Source organism: Sturnira hondurensis, unplaced genomic scaffold (genome assembly GCF_014824575.4).
Source record: "Sturnira hondurensis isolate 20B ecotype Veracruz unplaced genomic scaffold, ASM1482457v3 Scaffold0006413, whole genome shotgun sequence".
NCBI lineage: Eukaryota > Metazoa > Chordata > Mammalia > Chiroptera > Phyllostomidae > Sturnira > Sturnira hondurensis.
Genome location: NW_028079044.1, coordinates 31,120,676 through 31,144,282, shown reverse-complemented (window position 1 = coordinate 31,144,282; position 23,607 = coordinate 31,120,676). Strand labels below are relative to the sequence as shown.

Below are 23,607 nucleotides of genomic sequence, written 5' to 3'. Positions count from 1 at the left end.
ATGCTCTTTAACCATATGGAATAACATTAGAACTCAATAAAAAAAGATATTTTTAAAAATCCCCAAATGTTTAGAAACTAAACACTCTAAATATTCCATGGGCCAAAGAAGAATTTTTTTGCAGTACCTGAAGTTTATTTGCTGACTCTGTGTTACTTTACTATATTCCCTCTGCAGACTTGATATCCTTTGTTTAGTAAAGCAGAAAGGTGTAGCATAAAAAAAAAAATTCAAACTTACTTTGAATTGTAGCCATGAAAGAGACTTGGACTTATTAACCTTTTCTGATATTTATTTTTCCTGTGAAGAAGGAATAGGACCACCTTTTGCACAGGATTATTTTGAGTTGATAAAATTACTAAAACACCTAGAAGCAGTTTCTAGCTTCGAAAGTCAATAAATGGTAGTTATCTTTCTATTTGTGTTATACTAACCTTGCAAGGGTTAGCACTTCAAAGAGTGCCCAAGAGCAGTCACTTTGTATCAACTTTTTGAGATATTCTACCAACAAGTGAACTGCACCTTATTGCTGTAAATTTATTTATATCCCATTGCCTTTAACAACTTGCAACAGACCACCCGATAGTTAGTTACGAGCAAAGCCCACACTAACTCAAAGTAGTAGTTCTGCTAATACTTTTTAAAAATATTTAAGCATTTGTTGATGTGGGTGACTTGCCAAACAGTCATATTTTAGTAATAAATAAAGCATAATTAAAAGTAGTTTCTAAGGTGCTATTTGTTACCTTGCCTCTAGTAATATATTTGCAATTAATTTTTAGAAACTTCTCAGTAAATGCTTCTTCCTCCTCAGAAGTCGAAGACACAACTCGTGCAGGTCGCATAGCAGTAAAAGCAGAGGAGGGAGTGGTTTCTTTCAGGTGGACTGTATCTGGATTCTTTAAAAAAAAGAAAGAAAGAAATGAAAGTACTTCAGAAAACTAAATAAAAATAAGTATATTATTAAAGTCCAATGAATAGCTTTCTTCAATAAGTGTTTGTCCTTCTCATCACATTCTGAGGGTAAGCCCAAAATACTGTTATGTAAAAAATATAGGGAAGAATGGCACTGTTCTCACATTCTGTAAAGATCTCTAACACAGCTTACACTTACAACTTACATTTTCAATGGTCCTTTAATGGGGGATATACATATGAGTCATTTGGAGAATGTTGAAAACTACATTTCTTGTATCCCCAGCCCCACACATGTAAATACCAAACACAAAGACCCTCAGACACAGTCTCTCCCAACCCTCCTCTTTCTTTTAGCTGCTCCCAAATTAAACCACGGATACTGATAAGGCCATTTACTGTATCCTTCAGGTGTTGGGCACAAAGAAAAAGTAGAGTGCTTGTCTGTGATTCCTAGGAATTTAGCAGAACCCATTCACTGAATGAGCATTTTAAAAATATGATATATACATAGAGAAATCAGAAGAAAGCAAGATGGAGGGAGGGAGAGAGTGGGGAGAAAGGTGTGTTAGTGACTAGTTTAAGGATGGCATATATGAGAACAATTCTTAAAGCATATGCAATATTTGGCCTCTTAAAATTGCCCTGATATTTCTAACTAAGTATTTAACTTCTTGCAAGTCTGCTATTACTTGTAATTAATGTCTATTTTCAGGTATATAATTTCAAGATATCAATGAATTGTATGATTATGATTAAAAGAGAAGGGGGTTTATTTTACCAGATTTCACAAATATTCTTAAGCTTCCCTAAACCTCTGTAAAAAATTAACCTCCCTCTTCCATACATCTTTTCATTCATAAGTGAAGAAAATATTCCCTGAATGTCTTTAAAAATATTTGAGAAGTTAGAAACTATTCTAATATCCCATTTTTCTTAGAAATAAGGGAGATTAAATTATATAATATAAGGTAACTTCTAAGTTCTATAAAATCTATAATTTTTAATTTTTTACCGGCAATGTTATGGGTTGATTGCGTCACCCAAGAAGATATACTGAAGTGCTAATCCCCAGTACCTCAGAATGTGACCTTACTTGTAAATGGCATTTTTACAGATGAAATGAGATGATGCTGAGGTCATATAGCAGGAGTAGGGTGGACCTTACTCCAGTTATTACTAGTTTCCTCATATGAGAAGGAGACCAGTCGGTGAAGTCACAGACCCACAGGTGGCAGACAGCCCTGTGACTACAAAAAGCAGAAGCAGGACTAAACTAAAACAAGCCAAGGAATGTCAGGAATCACCGGCAAACACCTGAATCTGGGAGAGTCAAGGGAGGATATTCCCCCATGAGGATCATGGCATTGCCAACAGTTCGATTCCAGACGCCCAGCCTCCAGAACCGTGAGAGCAATGTCTGGGTCAAGCACATCCATTTTGTGACCCTTTGTTACGGCAGCCCTAGGAAACTAACACAGGCAACTAATATTTTTTTAGGTTACATGAACAAAAGGACAGTGCATTAAAAAGTCCAGAAAATCTTAAATATTGATAGTAGAGGAGGAAAAGAAAAAGCAATGCTTTTGTTCATCTTTTAATCAGTTTAAACAATACTTCTGAATTATCTGCTATACTTTTATTTTTTGCTTTGGTTAAGCAAAAACTTCCCACATTAATTTCAGTTGTTTATTATAAACTTTCTAGTTTAATTATAAGTGCATAGCAAGCATTTTTATTCATAAATATAACTGTAGAAAAAGAAACTTTCTGTGTACCTAAGCTCTACAGCGTATGTATTTTCTTCCCATAGGACCTTCTAGGCTTCCATTGGAATTCTCAGTAGTAGTTTTTTCAAAATTACATTTTCTTACTATTGTATATCTAGTCCAATGTTGTAAGTACTCTAATTTTCCTGTAATCTTTTATATTTTTGATTTAATCTTTATTGTATTTTTCCCTTTAACCTTCAGCCCCCTTATACCCTTCTTCCCACAGCAATCACATTAGACCGTACTGAAGGGTATTCTATATTAAAGAGAAAACAACTATCTGTATAGCCCATCCTTCAGTGAAGCATACTGATATAAGTCTAAATAAAAATTATTTAAATTAGTTTGTTTTCCACATTACTTATTTACTTATTCCACATTCCCTCTGAATTCCTTCCTAAATATATCACACAGATAGTTTTAGCCTAAAACAAACAAACAAAAAAGGTTATACATTGGGCCCTGGCTGGTGTAGCTCAGTGGATTGAGTGCGGGCCTGCGAACCAGAGGATCACGGTTCGATTCCCAGCCAGGGCACATGCCTGAGTTGCAGGCCAGTTTCCAGCAGGGGCCAGTTCCCAGCAAGGGACGAACGAGAAGCAACTGTACATTGATGTTTCTCTCCCTCTCCTTCCCCTCTAAAAATAAATAAATAAATAAATAAAATCTTTAAAAAAAAAAAAAAGGTTATACATTTATAAAAGAATGTTAGGTTTAAAGAAGCTCATATAAAGATGATAGTGCAAACTGTCAGCTATTTTTATACTAATTTTTAATGATGAAATATTACTCATCTTATTCGGTTCAATCCTTTATTGAGCAATAACAGTTTCTGAGGTATTGATTTTCGGCTATAAAGTGGTAATTAAGAGCATGGGCTCTGGACCCAGACTACCGAGGTTGGAATCTTAACTCAGCTACTAGCTACTTGAGTAACTTGGATATGTGTTATTACTTACTGCCTCCCTCAGTTTTCCTCATCTGTAACATAAATACTGCATTGATCACACACTGAAAGAAACAGGTGGCACATCAAACTGAGCTATTTTAAGTTTAATAATGTAGCTACTTACAAAAGGTGTGCCGTGTAAAATAAAAATCCAGGTGAACAACAACAGAGGTTTCATTATCACCTGCAGGCCTAAAAAGGTAAGGGGAGAAACTCATGCCTAAACCTAGAGACAGAGAGGACTCAGTAGAAAGGGCTGTCTATCCGACAAGAGAGGAGGTACTGAAGAATACAGCCACTCTGGGGTGACCTTGTAGGCAGGGAGTGAGCAGAATAAACATGCCCCACCCCTTTTCCTTTTATCTTCTGCCAGGGCTCTCAAAACACCAAAACCACCAGAAGCAAAAGGCCAAGATATAATCTACAGCCCAAAGTAGTACAAAATAACATGTAGAATGGGTCCATAATGAAAAACTAAGATAGCCAGGCCAAGTGTTTACCTCATGCAAGTTTGAAATTAGGAATAAATAATACTTTTAAGGTGCTTAAAACTGTACTTGACATATAGAAAATGTTAACCATTATTTATTCTCACTTTGATTTTATCTTTTGTTTCTTTATCACTATGTAAAGAAAAAGAAAAAAACTAAACAACAAAACTCTCAAAGATATTATTTTTAAGTGAAAATAAATTACTCAAAAAGCCACTGAGATCTTTTGTGCTGCCAAAGCCATGAACATAACATTTTAGCTTCATAAATAAGCCACAGCAAAGCTGAATATTCAGCAAACCTATCAGTGATTATTAGAAATGCAAATCCTAACAATTTGGGGGGAAAACCTAGTAGTAGTAATACTAATACATATTTTATTAACTATTATACAAATATAAATTATATCTCATAAAACATAAGATCACTGCTTCTAAAGGACTTATATATAGGATAGGAGACATAAATCTAATAATTATGCTGAAATATTAGCATTTGGATACGAAGAAAGTTATACAGGATTATCTTAGAACCTAGTAATGACTATACTCGTAGGTTTAAAAAGAAAAACACAACTGCCCTGGTGGATGTGACTCAGTGAACTGAGTGCCAGGGAAACCACAGGTCACCCATTCAATTCCAGGTCAGTGTACCTGCCTGGGTTGCAGGCCAGGTCCCCAGTAGGGGGCGTGCGAGAAGCAACCAATTGATGTTTCTCTTCCTTTCTCCCTCCCTTTTCCTCTCTTTGAAAATAATTAAACCTCAAAAAATAAAAATAAAAAACAACTGAAGTTTACACTATTCCTGTTCAAAAGAATTAGTTCTAACTATTGCCTACAATCAGGTAGCAGGTGATGGCTACCTGCTACTATCAGGTAAAGGGAACTTGAAGGACTCTTACACTTCTTACCCTTTTCCTAGAACCACCTCAGGGAGAAAGAATTTATTCAGGATTGGTTATATCGGAGGATACTTTCTGGGCCACTTCTGGTAGCCGGTTAAAAGGTCATTTACATGGCTTTATTATTCCCTCCCTCTCTTTCACCATCATGTCAAAAGTGAGAAAAGGAGCTTTTACAGGCAGGCGGAGACCTGCCCTTGAGCTTCAGCTTTCTCTTCTCGTTGGTTTTATGCTTTCGATAAAGCCAGTTGGTAGGCAAATTTGGGGTACAGCTGAGGGACAGAAAAGGGTCCCACAGCTTCCAAGTCAGGCAAGACGTGGCAGTCAAGGCTTTTCTCAATTCTGGTTTAGGGTTTAAAACAAAGCTAAATTAACCTAAGGCTACACTGTGCTCCTTTGTCACTGACCCTTATATGTACATCTCTTTTTAAACCCCACGGGAAAATGCCAGGCCCATGTTGAACAAGGTATTCTTGCATCATTTAGCTCAGCAATACCTGTCATTATAATCTAACTTTCATCCTCATCAGTGATGAGAGTTAAGTGTGATACGTATATTCTTTTCACATGACATTTTAAAGTACAGTGTTGTCATATTTATGCAGATAAGATATCTCGCTAATAAACACCTGAAAAAGATACCACTTCCTCCTTCTCTCCCTCCCTCCCTCTCATACACACACACATACACACATATCTCTCTGGGCAAGAAGAAAATAGTTCTCAATATATTATGTACTTTATCCATGAAAAAAGTAAAACTAATTTAATACTAGAGCTTAGACATGAGTAACACCTAATAAACCATGGGCAAATTAAAATTAATAATCTGTGTTTTATTACTAGCAAGCCATTTAGTATCCTAAACTTTCAGTGCAAATTGGGGCAACAAGAAAAATGATGTCTCCTAAAGTCAGCAGAGCAACACAGAGAATCTCTCACAGGAGCCCAGCCATTTCATGGAGGCAGAGCCTTTTACACATAAACGTAATCTTTACACTATTATGAAAATGGGAAATGAGTAGTATTAACTTATATAGCAAGGGCACAACAATATATTCCTTTTGGAGAGATTTTATTAAAAATTATTAACTGAGCCCTGGCTGGTGTAGCTCAGTGATTGAGCAGGGGCCTGCGAACCAGAGGATCACAGTTCGATTCTCAGTCAGGGCACATGCTTGGGTTGCAGGCCAGTTCCCGGCAGGGGACACACGATACATTGTGTGCCCCCAGCAGAGGCAACCATACATTGATATTTCTCTTCCTCCTTCCCTTCCCCTCTAAAGATACATAAATAAAATATTTAAAAAATTATTAACTGAAGTTTGGTCCCTTGAAATTCATTTGTAAAATTACTTACATAAAACATTGGTTCCTTAAAAAATGCTAAATTAACCCATTATTAATTACTTGGGATTAATACTTGGAAGAATGATTAAGTTGATAATAAATTATTTTTTAGAAGGCAATGTATCAAAAATGAACTCAAGAGTTCTAAGTACTCAATAAATAGTCACAGAAACTGAAATAAAAGTCAAATTGAACATGAACTTCCTATCATGATACTCTCATGTTTGTTACATAAAACTTCTTCCTTAATTTAATTATTACGTGGTATTTATAAGACTGAATTGGTGAATATCCTTGGACCAATCAATACCACCAGTAGTAAATTAATCCAAGCTGTCTGATTTAATAAGAATGTTTTACAAATTTAAGTAACAATAAAAAGGTAATATTTTGTTCTAACAATAGTCAAAGTAGGATTAAAAACATGATGACATATATGTGTATACTAAAATTGCTTCATAGTTATCTTTGGAGAGTAGGGACACTTACAGTGGTCTTATCAAATTCAGCCTCGGAAGATGTTGGTGACAGGGGACTTATGGGGCTTAGGGATGGAGAGCTCTCGACACTGGAGACATACTCAGGATCAGGAACATATAAAACCTGGAAGAAAACATTCACACAAACTGAATGTTAATAATCAGATGGTGTTTTACTGGCAAGAACCATTAATAACCTTCATAAATAAACAGAAAAAATAAAAATCTTGAGATGAAAAAAATATTTATTACCATAATTCTAGTAAAATAAGAAAATATATATTTAAATTAATTAGCTAAAATTTGATAATCTATACTATCAAGGATAGGATGGGGAAACAATAACTGTTTTATACTATGGGAGTTCCTTTTAAAAGACAATTTTGCAATAGCTAGCAAAATTAAAATGCACATATCACTACAACAATTTTACATATTTACTATAAAAATATCAGTACATAAAGAAAAAAGAGATATGTTCCCTACAGCAATGTTTACAATAGCAAAAAGAGCAGAAACAATTAACAGCTCCTAATGCCTAAACTAAAATATATAAATACAGTGCAATACTACATACACAAAAAACTCTGAGATCATGCCGTGCTTCTATAAAATTTTTCCAAAGTCAAAGTTAAATTAAAAAAAGAAAGGCTAGAATATTTCTGGAAGGGGATACAAATTATTGCAGAAACTGTGATTGCTTCTGGAAAAAGAAACTAAAAGTCTGAGATAGGATAACTTAATCTTTAAAAATGTTTGAATTTTTTACCATGTACTACTTTGGATATTTTAAGAAGCTCTTTAAAACTAAATTTAAAAGACAATTCACAATAATTTTCAATATGTATTAAGAAAAATTCATTTGGATATAAGTGACAGTTAATTTTCTCTTCCAGAGCAAATCTGATTTGTTCAAAGCATGCATAAAATTATTATTCTTAAATTTTCTCTATTATTAGCTATGCTACAATGAATATTCTTTGTATTATTACTTAATGCTCTAAACACTAATGCATTCAAAAAAGATACCTGTCCAGTAACAACTGCTCGGGAGAATAACTTATTTAACTGAACAAGTTCATTTGGTGTTGTGTCAAATTTCAAGGATATACTATTCAACGAATCCCTTGATTCAACCTGTTTAAAAGAAAACATAAATTATTCTTATCTGTTAAAATAGAAAAAGTCAACTAGGAGGTTTACTGATTATAAATATATTTATGGACCAATCTTACATTTGATTAACAAGTGGTATTTCTATCTTTGGAGATAGAGTAACTTGAGAAATTCTATGTTGTGTTAGCAAACGATCTCAAGTTAGAGCTTTATCATAATAAATCACAATTACATGTGAGCCTCTGCTTCAAGCATGTTCAAAATGCAAAACATAATTTATAAAACACAAACAAGTGATTTTTATTTTACAAAGACTTTAAAACACTATACTATTTCTTTTAAGTAATTTCTAAAACATATGACTTCTAGAAATACCCTATTTTATTTTAGCAAAGTATGCCTATTTTACAGACTCATAGATAAAGAACAGACTGACAGCTGTCAGATGGGAGGCCCCATTGCAGGGCTAGGTGGGCTAGGTGGAAAGGTGAAGGGATTAAGGGGGAACAAGGAAAACCTCACAGACACAGACAATAGTATGATGATCACCAAAGGAAAGGGCCTGTGGGGGGAGGTAAACAAGGCATAGGGGGAATAAAGGATGAGGGAAGGAGACTTGACATGGGGTGGTAAACCCACAATGCAATATACAGATGGTGCATCATAGAATGCACCATGAAACTTACATAATTTTATTAACCAGTGACCCCAATAAATCCAATTTTAAAAGTATTCCTGTTTTAAACTTAAATTGCTATTTCTAATGATCTTATGTATAGATTCTGCCATTTAAATGTATAAATTAGAAAATATATTTGAGCCCTGACCAGTGTGGCTCAGTTGTTGGGTGTCATTCTATAAAGAGAAAGGTTGCCTATTTGATTCCTGGTCAGGGCACAGGCCTGGTCGGGGTGTATAGGAGAGGCAAACCAATTGATGTTTCTCTCCCTCTTTCTAAAAGTAAATGAAATCTTTTTTTAAAAGAAAAAAATATATTTGAACCAAAGTTGAACTATCTCTTTCTGAATCATTAGTATATTTTCCTGATCATATTATATAAATTTTAAGTCATGGGATTTTGCCAATTATCCTGAAAGAGAAAGTCATGTCGTCAGCCAACATATTCTTTTGGAATCCTCTACACCAGGGGTGTCAAACTCATTTTCACTGGGGGCCACATCAGCTTCATGGTTGCCTTCAAAGTGCCAAAATAATTTTAGGACTGTATAAATGTATCTACTCCTTAACTGTTAAGGAGTTGAAATTACGTTTGGCCCTTCAAGGCAACTGTGAGGTTGATGTGGCCCCCAGTGAAAATGAACTTGACACTCCTGCTCTACACCTAGGGCATTATGAAAGCTTTGTGGAGAACAAATTTAAGTGCAACTAAGTGGCTTTAGTTCACAAGAGATTTACAATCTGATTGGAAAATAAGACAAAAAATGTCCTATAAATGAAACAACAAGTGTACTATAAGTTCTGAGTATAAATACAGCATGATATTTGCTCCATATTGTCCAGGAAAGACTTCACAGAAAAGATTTAAAGCAAGATCTGGAAGAAGGGACAGAAATTTGAGCAGTGGAGAGAAGAGAAGAAACATTCAAAGTAAAGAGTTCAGAAATGACACATCTGAAGACAGAAAAGGATAAAACATATTTGTGGGATACTGTTTCTTTACCCTAAACCATCCAGACTATACTCATGGATTTAAGATTTTAGGAAGGTAACTGGCTAGTTAAATCTCAAGAAAAAAAAAAAAAGATGAGATTAAACAGGCATTTAGAATTATGCTCTAATAGACTTTGAAAGTCAGTAAGAGTAGTTATGTGTGTGGATGTAAAAACCAATAACTATATTTTTAATGATTTTACAAAACCAAAGTTATGCCAAATATATAAGATAATAATCTAGTTTTGCTTCCTTCCTCTGTGCAAACCTTGTCTATGCAATGAGTTACGTCCCACTTTACTAAGATATATGTAAAAGCTCTCTGTAAACAAATTTTATTTTGCAGTAACATCTAAGTTTACAAAGTACTTTTATTAACACATTTTGATCTAACAATGATTCCACTAAATGAGGTGATAAAAGTAATAAAAAACCAGGAATAGTTATAAAACAAGAACGTTACATGGCCCGAGTGGCAACTTAGATTAGTGGCAACAGGTCTAGGATTAAAAGACCACAGAATAAATGCTGAAAAACCAACATAATGCAACTGTAGTAGACTGGGTTTAAGGTAATGAAAATGCAAAGAAATTAAGGTCTGAGATTCTCACAAAAGACTCAACGGAAGACAATAATGCCGTGAGGCTGTGATGATGGTTACAGCAGGTCGGGGGAACAAATGTTAATGAGCAACAGATGCTGAATCTTCAAACTCCAAATGGGATGAGTAACAGATTAAGGGAAATGGAAATTTAAAAAACTGAGAGTTGTGTAAGGATGGAGGAAGAATTAGTAAGTGGTTTGCTATCAATTGTTAAGTATGAAGTAGTAGTAGGGGACAGAAGCATCTAGAAAGGTACAAATACAAAAGGTTTGGGTCTCACCCCACACAGTTTATGTTAATAAAGTTCTCAAGCTTCCAAGTAACAGAATGTGAATCGAAAAGTGAAAAGAAACAAGGGACCACTCACATTTGGAATCAAGAGTGGAACAGCCAACAGAGGAGATGAAGATACAATCAAAATGGCAGCAAGGATAAAAGAGCAACGAAGCATCATGACAGTAAAATGAAGTACAATTAGTTTCAAGAATAAATACAGAAAACAAGGAGAGGATATAATTAAAGAAATAATGGTTGAAAAATTTCCATAATTTGTGAATAACATGATTCATTAGACAACACAAACAGAGAAAGCAAAATAAATAAAAATTTGTCTGAACCTAGATTTCTTATAGAGCACTGCAGAACTATGAAGATGAGGAAACTTCAAAAACAATGAAAAAAACAGAGAAAGACTGCAGAAATGAACAAAAATAAAAAGGCAACAAAGGGTCATAAGACAATGGACTACTTACTATATCCAAACTCCTGAACGAAAATAAATGTCAACCTAATAATCTATAGACAGCTCAACTACCAGGAATCATGCTTCAGCAGAGGCTTTTCGGGCCCTGGCGGGGTAGCCCGGTTGGCTCCAGTGTCCTCCGGATAAGTCAAGGTTTTGAGTTCAATCCCTGGTCAGGGCACATACAAGCATCTACCAATGAATGCATAAATAAATGGAGCAACAAATCAATGTCTGTTTTTCTGTCTCTCTGTCTCAAATTAAAAGCAAACGAATTACCCCCATCTTGAAAAACAAACAAACAAAACCCCTGTCAAACACTGTCTGATTATCCAATCACAGATCTTTACTGAAACAAGCATTTAGGACCTTGAGAAGGAGGAAAGAAAACTGGAAAGAACAATGAGCAGGAAGCAGCAACAACAACAAAATCCACTGGGTTTGATAATTAGAAAATCATTAGTGACCTGGGAAAAGGCTCCTTCAGTAGAAGGTACAGAGATATTAAAATAATTAAGAAGAAAATGATAATGTATACTATTTTCAAGGTCTAATTTTCACTCCTACTGAAAGTGATTTTATAACTAAAAACAGTATGTGTTTGTGCATATATGTGTATATATGTATACATATGTATGACTTTAACTTTAAAGCTATCTAAAGTATAAAATATAAAGTAAAATAAGTTTATTCTATATTTAGGTAGTTTGGAAACACCTTTAAGTTAGATCATAAATATTTTAAAGTAAACACACTTTGAAAATACATTCTGATGTTAAGATACATAGTTTTATTTTAGAAGAAATATAAGGTTATATATTTTCCTAAATACAAAAATGTTATATTAATATTTTATATAAAAATGTTTATGAAGATTTAAAAATCATAATAAGAATAGAATATGAGAGTAATATCTTAATTTCAGAACTACATTTGTTTCTTCCTTTTAAGGTTTGGCATGGGAAATACAGGATTAAGAAATGAAAAAAAAAGACTACACAAAGGCCTGCTAGAGGATGTTTCATAAAGTCTCTGGTTAATACTTACTTGATTATATCCCAAAAGTCTATTATATCATTATGAAAAAATAATAATTTCAAATTTCAATTAATCTTCCCCCTAAAATAATAATTTTTAATTTGAATTTTGCCATAGATAACACAAGTTTTACTGAATTACCAAAACAAATGGTAAACTCCTAGATTCAAAACCAACTGAACTTTCACAATTCTGTATAGTCACATGGTTACACGTGTAGATAACACCTTATGCTTCATTCCTATAATCTTAAGCCTTAATAAACACTCATGGATACATCAAATTACATTACCCAATAATTTACTGTTTGAACTTACTGTGTCAATCTGTCAACAATACAGAGAAGGTAGAAGCACACTCAATTTAAGTTTATAATATGCTTTAAGAAGATTTTTTTTAGATAGTAAATGTAATTCTACCTTAAGTCATCTGGTTCCTAACCTTTTAAAAATACTTAAAATACCAAGTTGTGAATTATAAAATATATGAAAATAAAGTATAACTCAAGGTTTTGATAATTGGTTCAATTTTAAGGATTCATGAAAAGCACTTAAGATTCAAACATTGGAAGGTTTCACTATAACACAAATCCCTGGATTGTTTTAAATTGTTATTTTCTTAATACATTATATTACCATATTAGAAAAACACAAAATAACACAAAATTAAGCTCAGTTACATAAATGCTTTATAACATATTGACACTATCTAAATAATCAAGGTTTACATTTAATCATATAAACAGCATGGCAAACACTAAAGTTAATTTCTTATTTCACTTTTCCACAGTAACCAGAAATGTGAAAAGCTGCCGCCAGGCAGATCTGAGGGTCATTTCTGAAGATAGAAAGAAGTTCCACTTTCAGAGCTAAAAGAAACTTACCTATAAATTAGTACAAATAATCTAAGATGAGGGGTTTTCTGGAAGATTAATATCAACTTATATTTTAAGTATTCTATCTGCTATTTCATTATCATTAGTACTGCTGAGAATGAAATGAAGATCACATTTCTAAAAAAGTTAACACTTTCTTAAAAGCCTAACCTAATGAAAATCATTGTAGTATAGGAACTCTGACCCCAAAGTAACATCAATATTAAATTAATCTTTTGAAATATCTTAGTATTACACTTAATTTCTCTTCAAAGAAAAAAATCCTAAAATACAATAAAGATGTAAGTGTTATTATTAACAAAACAGTTGTCAAAGGTACAGATTTCTAAATAATGCAATTAACGGTCCTGGCTGGGTCGTTTAGTTGGTTGGAGCGTCGTCCTGATATACCAAGGTTGCAGGTTTGATCCCGGGTCAGCATACATACCAGAATCAACCAATGAATGCATAAATAAGTGGAACAAAAAAATCAATGTTTCTCTCACTCCCCTTCTCCCCTTCCCTCTCCTCTTCCTCATAGAAATATATAAAATTTCTTTTTAAAAAAGGCAATTAACAACCCTTGTCTCATTTATAGTATAAACAAATAATATTTCAAGTAAGACTTAAAAAGACTGCAAAGATAAATCAGCTTTTTCAAAAGCAAGTAACTTACAGTATACTCAATAGTCCCTTTAGGTTTCTGAAAAGACATTCGTCTCCCATCTTTCTTGTCTAGGGTCTTCTTTTGGCCAGTGTCTAGAAAAAAAAATATGAGGCAAAACTCTTATTATATTCATGTCCTTTTCAGAGTAGTATTAAAGATTGCTAAATAAAGCTCACTGGGCTGATATCTATGAGATTCACTAGTAATACAGCTTGTTCCCTGGGATTCTCTGCTCTAAAACATAATCAACTGTCAAAAAAAAAGGGAATGTACCTCCTCCCTGCTTGCTCTAAGGACAGACCAGTGTGAAAAATGCTAATAGTTGGAAGTAAATTCAAAACATAAGTAACTGTCACCAGAAAGGAAGTTATAAAAAACCAAATTATTAATCATTTCTTTCAACACACCTAACCTGATTAGTTGAAGATAAATATACTTATTATTAACCAAACCACATTAAAAAATATAACATTAGTTCTTGCAGGAGAAAATAGTTCTACTTCTACAATCCAATGAATCTCGAAACAGTTATTTAATTGTTCTCCCTTTGCTTCAATCTTAACTGACAATTTGACCACCCTAGAGTTTTTATGTATTTAATTAGCTCAGCTGGGTAAATAGTTCTAATGAAGCACGAATAATAGAAATAATACTAATAATCAAGCCTAAATCCCAAAACAGTCAGCTCTGCAATACTTAAAAAAATCCTAATTATATTCCTGATCAGCAAGGCTAACTCGTCTCTGTTATTAATCACACAGCATCTTCATATTTTCTTCATAGCACCTGGCACCATTTAAATTTCATTTTTTAATCTCTTCCACTAAACTGAAACCTACATACACCATGTTTACTTGGTTCCACCGTGTCCCCTTGGTGTATAACAAATGGCCTGCCACATGGCGAGCATCCAATTTAAATGAACTAATATTCTGAAGCAACAACTTGAACTGTACCTAGAACTACCTTATAACTTGACATTAATTTTCCATTAAAAAGTGGAAAAAGAATTATGGCTCACCCACTGAACTCCAGGAGGATACACTAATCTCCATCCATCCCAGGGAATTCCAGTGTGCAGCCATTGCTGAGAACCAATGCTCTACAACAATATTGGCCAATGATGTGCTTCCGCAATAACAGAAATGCTTTCTATCCACTTTGTCTGATAGGTGGCCACTAGTCACTAGCCTTGTGGTTTCTGAGTACTTGAAATGCAACTAGTGAAACTGAAAACTGACTTTTTAAATTTCACTTAAATTAATTTAAACTAAAATAGCCACATGTGCCTAGTTGTTACCATACTGGATAATGCAGATATAAAATCTACAATATGGATTCCTCAATTCCATTCTTCACTAGTCACATTTCAAGTGCTCAACAATCACATCTGCCCAGTGACCACCACACTGACAATAAAAACAGAGAACATTTCCATCATCACAGAAAGTTCTGAACAGTACTGCTCTGGAAAATCTAAAGTCCAGAGTTCTGAGTACATGATCTAAAATCTGTAGTTTATAATCTAGCACCTACTCCCCAGTTAAAACAGACCATCAGATATGACTACAACTTTGGATTGCTCTGGACCTGTTGAAAACTGCTTTTAGTAATTTGCATTGTGTTGTTACACCATTGAATTATATTAAAGAACAGTGTAGAAAATTTAGCTTTTTGAAATTAATATCTGCATTTACTATGAAGATGCTGAGAATACTCTTCTTATATTAAGGGTTTTGTGAAATTTTATGTCTTTATTTTCACCATCAAAAATAGTTGTTCCTCCTGTCCTGCTAAGCAACAGGGTTATCTTTATCTTAGTGATACTGTAACTCATGTCTGATCACATTTCCCTTTTTTCACTGATTGCTAAAAACAAAGGCAAACTTTTGCCCTTTCTCTAAGACATAAATGTGACCTCAAAACAAGCCCCTTTTTTGTACTGACATTATTCATTCACCAAAATGTATCAGGTCATTTAACGTAAGTTTGCTGGTAGCCATGAAGGGAGCCTTTATACGCAGAAAAAAACTGCAGTTACTTTACTTATAAACAAATGTTTGCTTTATTGAAGTACAACTATAAAAACCTAGTTTTCCCTTAAACCTTCAACTATAAAGTACATTCTATTTATAAATCTAGTAAATTTAACATATTATCTAAATTGATGTTGACAGTTGACCAATTCAAACAAAAACCCTAAATATTCTTATATAATCCTATTTATAAATGGGTAATTAAATCCTCTCACATATATTAAACTGCATCTATAAATTTACTATATTCAATAATTACCTCTAACAAACTCTAGTAAATACAGTAGTATTAACTATAATGAATTCAAGTTCTCTTAAACATTCCAAGTTTCTAAATTTAGACAGATACGTGTACCTTTCAACTTAAAATCACTAATTGAAAAACAATTATTGGCAAATATGTTTTCCCAAACAGTTGCTTCTCTTTGTATCTTGATACTGTTTTCCTTAGCCATGCAGAATCAAAATTAAAAGCTTCTGCATGGCTAAGGAAAACAGCGTCAAGATACAAAGAGAAGCAACTGTTTGGGAAAACATATTTGCCAATGATACCTCGGACAAAGGTTTAATCTCCAAAATATACAAAGAACTCACTCGACTCCACTCAAAGAAGACAAGCAACCCGATTAAAAAATGGGCAGAGGACTTGAACAGACATTTCTCCAAGGAGGGCATACAGAGGATCCAGAGACACATGAAAAGATGCTCGATATCGCTAGCTATCAGAGAGATGCAAATTAAAACCACAATGAGATACCACTTAACACCAGTCAGAATGGCTATCATAAACAAAGAAACAAACAACAAGTCCTGGAGAGGTTGTGGGGAAAAGGGGACCCTAGTTCACTGTTGGTGGGATTGCAGACTGGTACAACCACTATGGAAAGCAGTATGGAATTTTCTAAGAAAACTAAAAATGGACGTGCCTTTTGACCCAGCAATTCCACTGCTAGGAGTATATCCTAAGAACCCTGAAGCACCAATCCAAAAGAACCTATGCACCCCGATGTTCATAGCAGCACAATTTACAATAGCCAAGAGTTGGAAGCAACCTAAATGCCCATCGGTCGATGACTGGATCAAAAAACTATGGTACATTTACACAATGGAATTCTATGCTGCAGAAAGAAAGAAGGAGCTCCTACCCTTTGCAACATCATGGATGGAACTGGAAAGCATTATGCTGAGCGAAATAAGCCAGGCAGTGAAAGACAAATACCATATGATATCACCTTTAACAGGAATGTAAACAACAAAACAAACAAGCAAGCAAAATGTAACCAAAGACACTGAAATACAGAACGTGCTGACAAGGTCCAGAGGGTAGAGGGGAGAGAAGCACAGAGTAAAAGGGGATGGACTCACATGAATAAGTATGAAGGACAGATGGACAATAACTAAGATGGGGAGCGGAGATGGGAGGGGGTGGGGAGCACTGGGGGGGGCAGGGCTGGGAATATAAGAAAGAAAACTGTACTTGAACAAAAGTTAAATAAAAAAAATTAAAAAAAAGAAAAACAATTACACAAGTATTCATTTTAAATTAGATTCACAGGACTAATTTGTATGTTTTTAGAGACCTACTTCTCCAAAATGTAACAAATATTTTAAAACCAACCTTACTACAAAAATAACAATGCTAATGAGCATTTGAAAAATTTCATCATTTCTATGTTCACTTCTAACCTTACCATGGAGAAAAGACTTACCTGCTCCAGAAAGTAAAGTGTGGTCCCAGTAGCATCAGTGCTACTTGGAAAATTGCTAGAAGTACAAATTATAGGACCCAACTTGGAACACTGAATCAGAAACTCTGGGTAAGGGGTCTAACATTTTTCTTTTAATTACAGATTTCCGCAATAACAGAAATGCTTTCTATCTCCACTGTCTAATATGGTAGCCACCAGGCTTGTGGTTTTTGAATACTTAAAATGTAACTAGTAAAACTGAAAACTGACTTTTAAAATTTCACTTTAATAGCACTGACAAGAAAATCTTTTTTGTCAGTGGTATTAAAGAAGGCACTGAAGAACATCATCTAAGAGATTTTGAACAGTATAAGAAAACTGAAGTGATTGAAATCATGACTGACCAAGGGAGGTGCATAAAGAGAGACTTCGCTTTTGCAACCTTTGATGGTCATGGCTCTGCAGACAAGACTGGCATTCGGAAATACCATACTGTGAATGGCCAGGACTGTGAAGTAAGGAAAGCCCTTTCTCCCATGCAAGTACTAACCAGGCCCAACCCTGCTTAGCTTCCAAGATCAGACGAGATCAGGTGTGTTCAGGGTGGTATGGCCATAGACAAAAAGCCCTCTCTAAGTAAGAGATGGCTAGTGCTTCATCTAGCCGGAGGCCAAGGTGGTTATGGAAACTTCAGAGTGGTTGTGGAGGTGGTTTTGGTGGGCATGACAAATTTGGTCATGAAGGAAACTTTCGTGGTCGAGGTGGCTGCCTTGGTGATGGTGGATATGGTGGCAGTAGGGATGGCTATAATGGATCTGGTAATGATGGAAGGAATTTTGGAGGTGGTGGAAGTTGCAGTGATTGGGGCAATTATAGCAATCAATCTTCAAATGCTGCACCCATGAAAGGAGGCAAGTTTGAAGGCAGAAGCTCTGGCCCGTACAGAGCCCTTACAATAGATCAATACTTTGCCAAACCAGGAAACCAGGATGGCTACAATTCCCACAGCGGCAGCTACAGCAGTGGCAGAAGGTTTTAATCACTATCAAGAAACAAAGTTTAGCAGGAAAAAAGAGCCATAAAAGTGACAGGGATGAACACTACAGGAACGGATTTGTGGACTCGGCCAGGCCAAGCACAATGGCGACAGGGTCTAGCTGCTACGAAGACATGCTTTAGGCAATACTCATATGAATGGGCAAAACCTCAAGGACTGTATTAGTGACTAATTGTATAACAGGTTATGTTACCTTCTGTTCAATGGAAAGAGTAAAAACATTCCAACAAAGGGTTTTAATGTAGGTTTTTTTGCACTGATGCTATTGGGTGCTAAATGTAGTAATAGTCTGATCTGATGCTGAATAATATGTCTTTTTAAAAAAATGTGTAAAGTTAGGCTACTCTGAAGCCATCTTGGTAAATTACCCCAACAGTGTAAAGCTAGAACAATTCCTTCCAGGAGCCAGTTTCCACATGAAATTTACTTACAACCTGCTTGGGCACAGAAGTCATTGACTTCAGAACCTTGGTGTAGTTGAATCAACAGTTCCTGTGTTGTGACCTCAATGGAGCTCACTGTTTAGAGGGTCAACCAAGTCGAGTTATGGAGTTTTACTTGGTTATTAGTGATTGCTGGCACACCCTATGCAATATATTATAACTACAATGAATTATGGTACCAGATAAAATGAAGTGTATCGTCATTATCGTATGCAATCAATAAATGATTTAAATATCCTTTTGAAAAAAAGAACACAGAAAATATAAGAGACTTCACAGATATCCTGTGAGATAAGCAACGATTCTAAAATAGGCAAATCTACCTCATGCCTGTGAACAACTGAACCAAGGAAACAATATTATGCACTCAAACTTAGCTGGAGTTGCCATCAGAGCAGACTGAGGTTGTGTAAGATGTTCTTCTCCTTCCTCGCCCTGCCCCCCAACTTTAAGAAGTCAAAGAGTGTAGGCATCTAGAGTTATCATCTTCCATTGCTGACCAACACTGAGTTGGTTTTTAAGTCAGTCATTCATTGTTTAATGACAAGGAGACATTCTGAGAAATGCGGGTCAGACAACTCCGTCACTGTTGGAACATCACAAAGTGCACCTGGAGGTAGGGCCTACCACACACCTAGGTTCTATGTGGTTCAGCCTATTGCTCCCGGTTACATGTCTCCCTTGTATAGCATGACACTGTAGGCAGAACACTGAAGGCAGCTATAACAAAATGGTAAGTGCAATATTTGTGTATATAAACATATCTAAACAGATTAAATCAAGCACAAGAGAAAGTGATGCAATCAAGACATGCAGTAAACATTAAGATATATCTGAGGCTGCTACCAGAATAACATGGCACTGTTTTACAACAAAGTTTTTATTTCTTATAAGTAGAAAGATTACACTTAACAATTAAAGTACAGCATAGTAAATATATATAAACCAGTAGCAGAGTTTATTATCATCTGATGTACTGTATAAAATTATATATACTAATGTACAACTGGCAGGACAGGTTTGTTGACACCAGCATCACCAGCATAGCACCATAAATGATGTTACGAAGGCTATGACATCACTGGGCAATGGCAATTTTTCAGTTCTATTATTATCTCATGGGACCACCATCATCTGTGTGGTCTCTCACCGACCCAAACATTGCTTTGTGGTGCCTAACCTGTTCTCCAAACTCATCGGTGCCACTTGTTCTTCTCTGTGTTCAAGATAAACTTTTAACTGTCCCAGATAATGTGCATCTGCCATTTCCAACCTAAAATTTACCTAACTGTTGTAACACATCCATTGGATTTTGCATTTTCAGCTCAGTCATCTTAATGTCCTTCTAACTCTAAAGAAATTTCAATGATAATCCATCTCCTTTACCTAATGTGTTTTGAATTTAACATCATACATAAAAGAACGTTGCATTTATTCTTCTCACGTTTTCCCTCTGTCTCACAAAGCCATGACTCTTAGAAATACAAACATAACACCAAATGGATTCTACATCCCTTTTTTCTTGCCTGGCTCAGTTTCTTCATGAGGAAATTGAGATAAGAATAGTACCTACCCTACAAAGTTGTTATCAGGATTAAATAAAAATATTTTTTACTGCCCGCTCCATGGAAAGTGTTGTTTGCACCCATTGTTATTATTGCCATTTTCCCCCAAAGACACTGTTTTAATTACTAAAAATATAAAGAAAATTTAAATAGGATTGAGATTTGTTTAAAGTATGCTATCATCAAGTAAGAAAATAGCACTGACATAGCAGGGCAGTTTATGCTAAAAACTATAGAAAATTAAGGTGAAATTAAACTTGTTAAATCTATTTTTGTATTTTTTTTATTACCACAGGGCCTAGCAAAGTGAATAACTTTAAAGGCTATAATAATGCAAATAGTCATGCCTCCAAATAAGAGCTATACTTAAGGCCCGAAGAATTTTTTTGAATCAAATAATTTAAGCAGGAGCAAGAATTGTATCATAAGACCTTTTCCTTCCCTTACCCTCTCTCTAAAAAAATAATAAATAAATAAAATTTAAAAATAATCCTCACTTAAGAATATGTTTATCAATTTGAAAGAGAGAGAAACATCAATTCAGTTGACTCTCATACATGCCCTGACTGGGGATAAAACCCACAACCTTTTGGTGTATAGGACAACATTCCAACCACCTTAACCCCTGGGCTAGGGCTCATAAGACTTTTTCTTCGTAATTGTTATTAACTAGAGCAATGGTGTGAAAAGCTCCTTAATGTGTCTAAGTCCCAATTATGTTTTTCCTGAGGGGACTATGTAAAGTTGGAGTCAGCAAACACTAAAAGCTGGTAAGAGCAAAAGCCGCCACCTTGGAGACGATCAGAAAAGCATGAGTAACACTATTAACAGTTCAGTATGTGGTTTGTGTACAGAAAGAGTAAAATCAGAAACATTTGACCAAAAGTTTTATCTGGTCCCTCCTTATAACATGTCAATGGTAAAATACTTTATCAACATCATCACTAAACATGAAATAATGAGAAGCAAGATCAGTAACAACAAACAGCATGCCGGAGTGCAACCAATGCACAGGTGTGGTCAAGAGTGTATACAAGAAATACTACTACAACAGGGCATTTTAAAGAACTGAAGGAAGGGTGGCAGACAACTGGAAACTTCAGCAGCTGTTATGAAAGTCTCAAATTAGGAGAGCCACAAGCAGAAGAAATCCCTCAAACTGACAGATACTCATTCTGAAGGACTCTTAGGAAGCTATACTTATTCTAAGAATGGCAGGGGATGATCAAATTATTGCTGAGGCACTTATTTCTTACACTGCCTTCAGAACTCTGTAGGCATAACTTCATAGACCTACATTTTTAACCCCAACTGCTATTTTCTAGCTTAACTACCCATCATTTTCACTAGTTCTGTTCCAAAAGAAAAATGACCTCTAGAATTGAGAACCTTTGATGTTACCCAATTAAGCTCATTTACAAGCAAGAAAATACATGCCAAAAAAAGATTAGCTTGTACAATTTTTTTCAGCAAGTTAATGCTAAGATATACCTGCCCACCTGATTCATGGCCCTAACTGTGACATCACAAGGCCTCTCTAACTTGTTTCAGAGGTTTGGGGGCAACATAAATTTTAAAGGGGGGTCAAATATATGGTGACAAAAAGACTAGGCACATGCAATGCAATATACAGATGATGTATTATAAAACTGTACATTTATGTTATTAATAAATGTCACCCCAATAAATAAAAAATAAAAATAATAAAGAATGTGTGATGAGTTCATAAGCAGCTTCAATAGATGAGGAATCGGTACAGTAGCTTGAAGCTGCAACCCCGAAGGAGTGGCAGATATAGAAGTGCACTCAATACGCACTTTTGAATGAGTGAATCAGGTGTAAATGTTTAGGCATATTTATTAAAATATTGATCATATTCCTTCCCCAAGTTATGCATTTCTAAATTCTCCATCTAGCAGGGGTGTCCAACAGGTGGCCTGGGAGCTGTGTGCAGCTCAGAAAGGCCGTGAATGTGGCCCAACACAAAATCATAAATTTACTTAAAACATTATGAGATTTTTTTGTGATTACATGTCAAAACGTATTTAACGTGTAACCCAAGACAACTCTTCTTCTTCCAGTGTGGTGAAGAGACGCCAAAAGGCTGGACACCCCTGACACAGGCTGGTCAAGTGTTAGTTGTTTTCAATTAGGCAACTGTAATGGATTTTTAGAAAATCTTTTCTCCAAATACTTTAAAGTTCCAGTCCTCATTCCTGGTCCCACCTTTAAAGAGGAAATTCTGCATCTGGCTAATATCCTTCAAAGCAGAAACAAATTACCTCCCCCTTTTCATTTTCTAATTCCATAATTAGACAAGACTTATCTTGTCTAATGACAAGATATTTTATGTAAAGTGAGAAAATTTATTAAAAGGAGGCATGCTAAAACTAAATTTCAATAGTCAAGTTCCTTCAAAGCTTTAATTACATCCATATATACAAAGATCAACAAAAGATGTCCTTACTGTTTCATTGTTATAAAATGAATGGACCCCTGGCTGGTGTAGCTCAGTGGATTGAGCACGGGCCTGCAAACCAAAGGATAGTGGTTCGATTCCCAGTCAAGGCACATGCCTGAGTTGCAGGCCAGTTCCCAGCAAGGAACACACAAGAGGCAACCATACATTGATATTTCTCTCCCTCTCTCCTTCCCTTCCCCTCTAGAGATAAATAAATAAAATCTTAAAAAAATAAAATGAATGGAATGATGTGGGGTTATAGATTATATATTTTTGTGCTTTTGTCTATTTTCTAAACTCTAATGCTCATAGTCACTCATACTGTTAAACAAGTAACAAAAATAAAATAAAGCATACTTAACCTAGAGCTGTGATTTTCAACCAGTGTGCCCTATGCATTTTTCAAATATGCAACACCTGATGACTTACTTAGTCAGGGGCACTAACCTCTTTTCCCTTAGACTGTCAAATTGAAAAATGACACCAGCCAACACAAAATAGCTGACGATTTAAATGAATCAAAATTATAACTATTTTTGGTCCTATAGGCAAAAATATATATTTTGGTATGCCGCAGAATCTTAGTAACTACTAAGATTTCACTCATGTATGCCATGAGGTGAAAACGGTTGAAAATTGCTGACTTTAGAGGAAGCCGGTAACACTGGAGAAGTTACCATATGCTAATACTTCAACAAGTGCTTTTAAAAATTCCATAAGATATCAAACATTATACCATTATGACTGACAGATTTTTTTTAAATAGTATTGTACAGAGACAGAGACAC

At 35.0% G+C, this 23,607-nt stretch overlaps 1 protein-coding gene across 9 annotated transcripts in view; it reads right to left on the bottom strand.

Moving 5' to 3' along the window:
- Positions 1-23,607, bottom strand: part of OXR1 (oxidation resistance 1) — a 367,132-nt gene that overhangs the window by 48,528 nt on the left and 294,997 nt on the right. For 8 of the 9 annotated variants that reach the window (XM_037048379.1, XM_037048382.1, XM_037048384.1 and 5 more), the window contains 4 exons: positions 13,579-13,661; positions 7,887-7,994; positions 6,868-6,981; positions 747-899 (listed from right to left, as the gene is read on the bottom strand). In XM_037048379.1, the coding sequence (XP_036904274.1) occupies positions 747-899; positions 6,868-6,981; positions 7,887-7,994; positions 13,579-13,661 (458 nt within the window). The remainder of the gene's footprint in view (positions 1-746; positions 900-6,867; positions 6,982-7,886; positions 7,995-13,578; positions 13,662-23,607) is intronic. The other variant, XM_037048378.1, reaches the window with a different exon arrangement.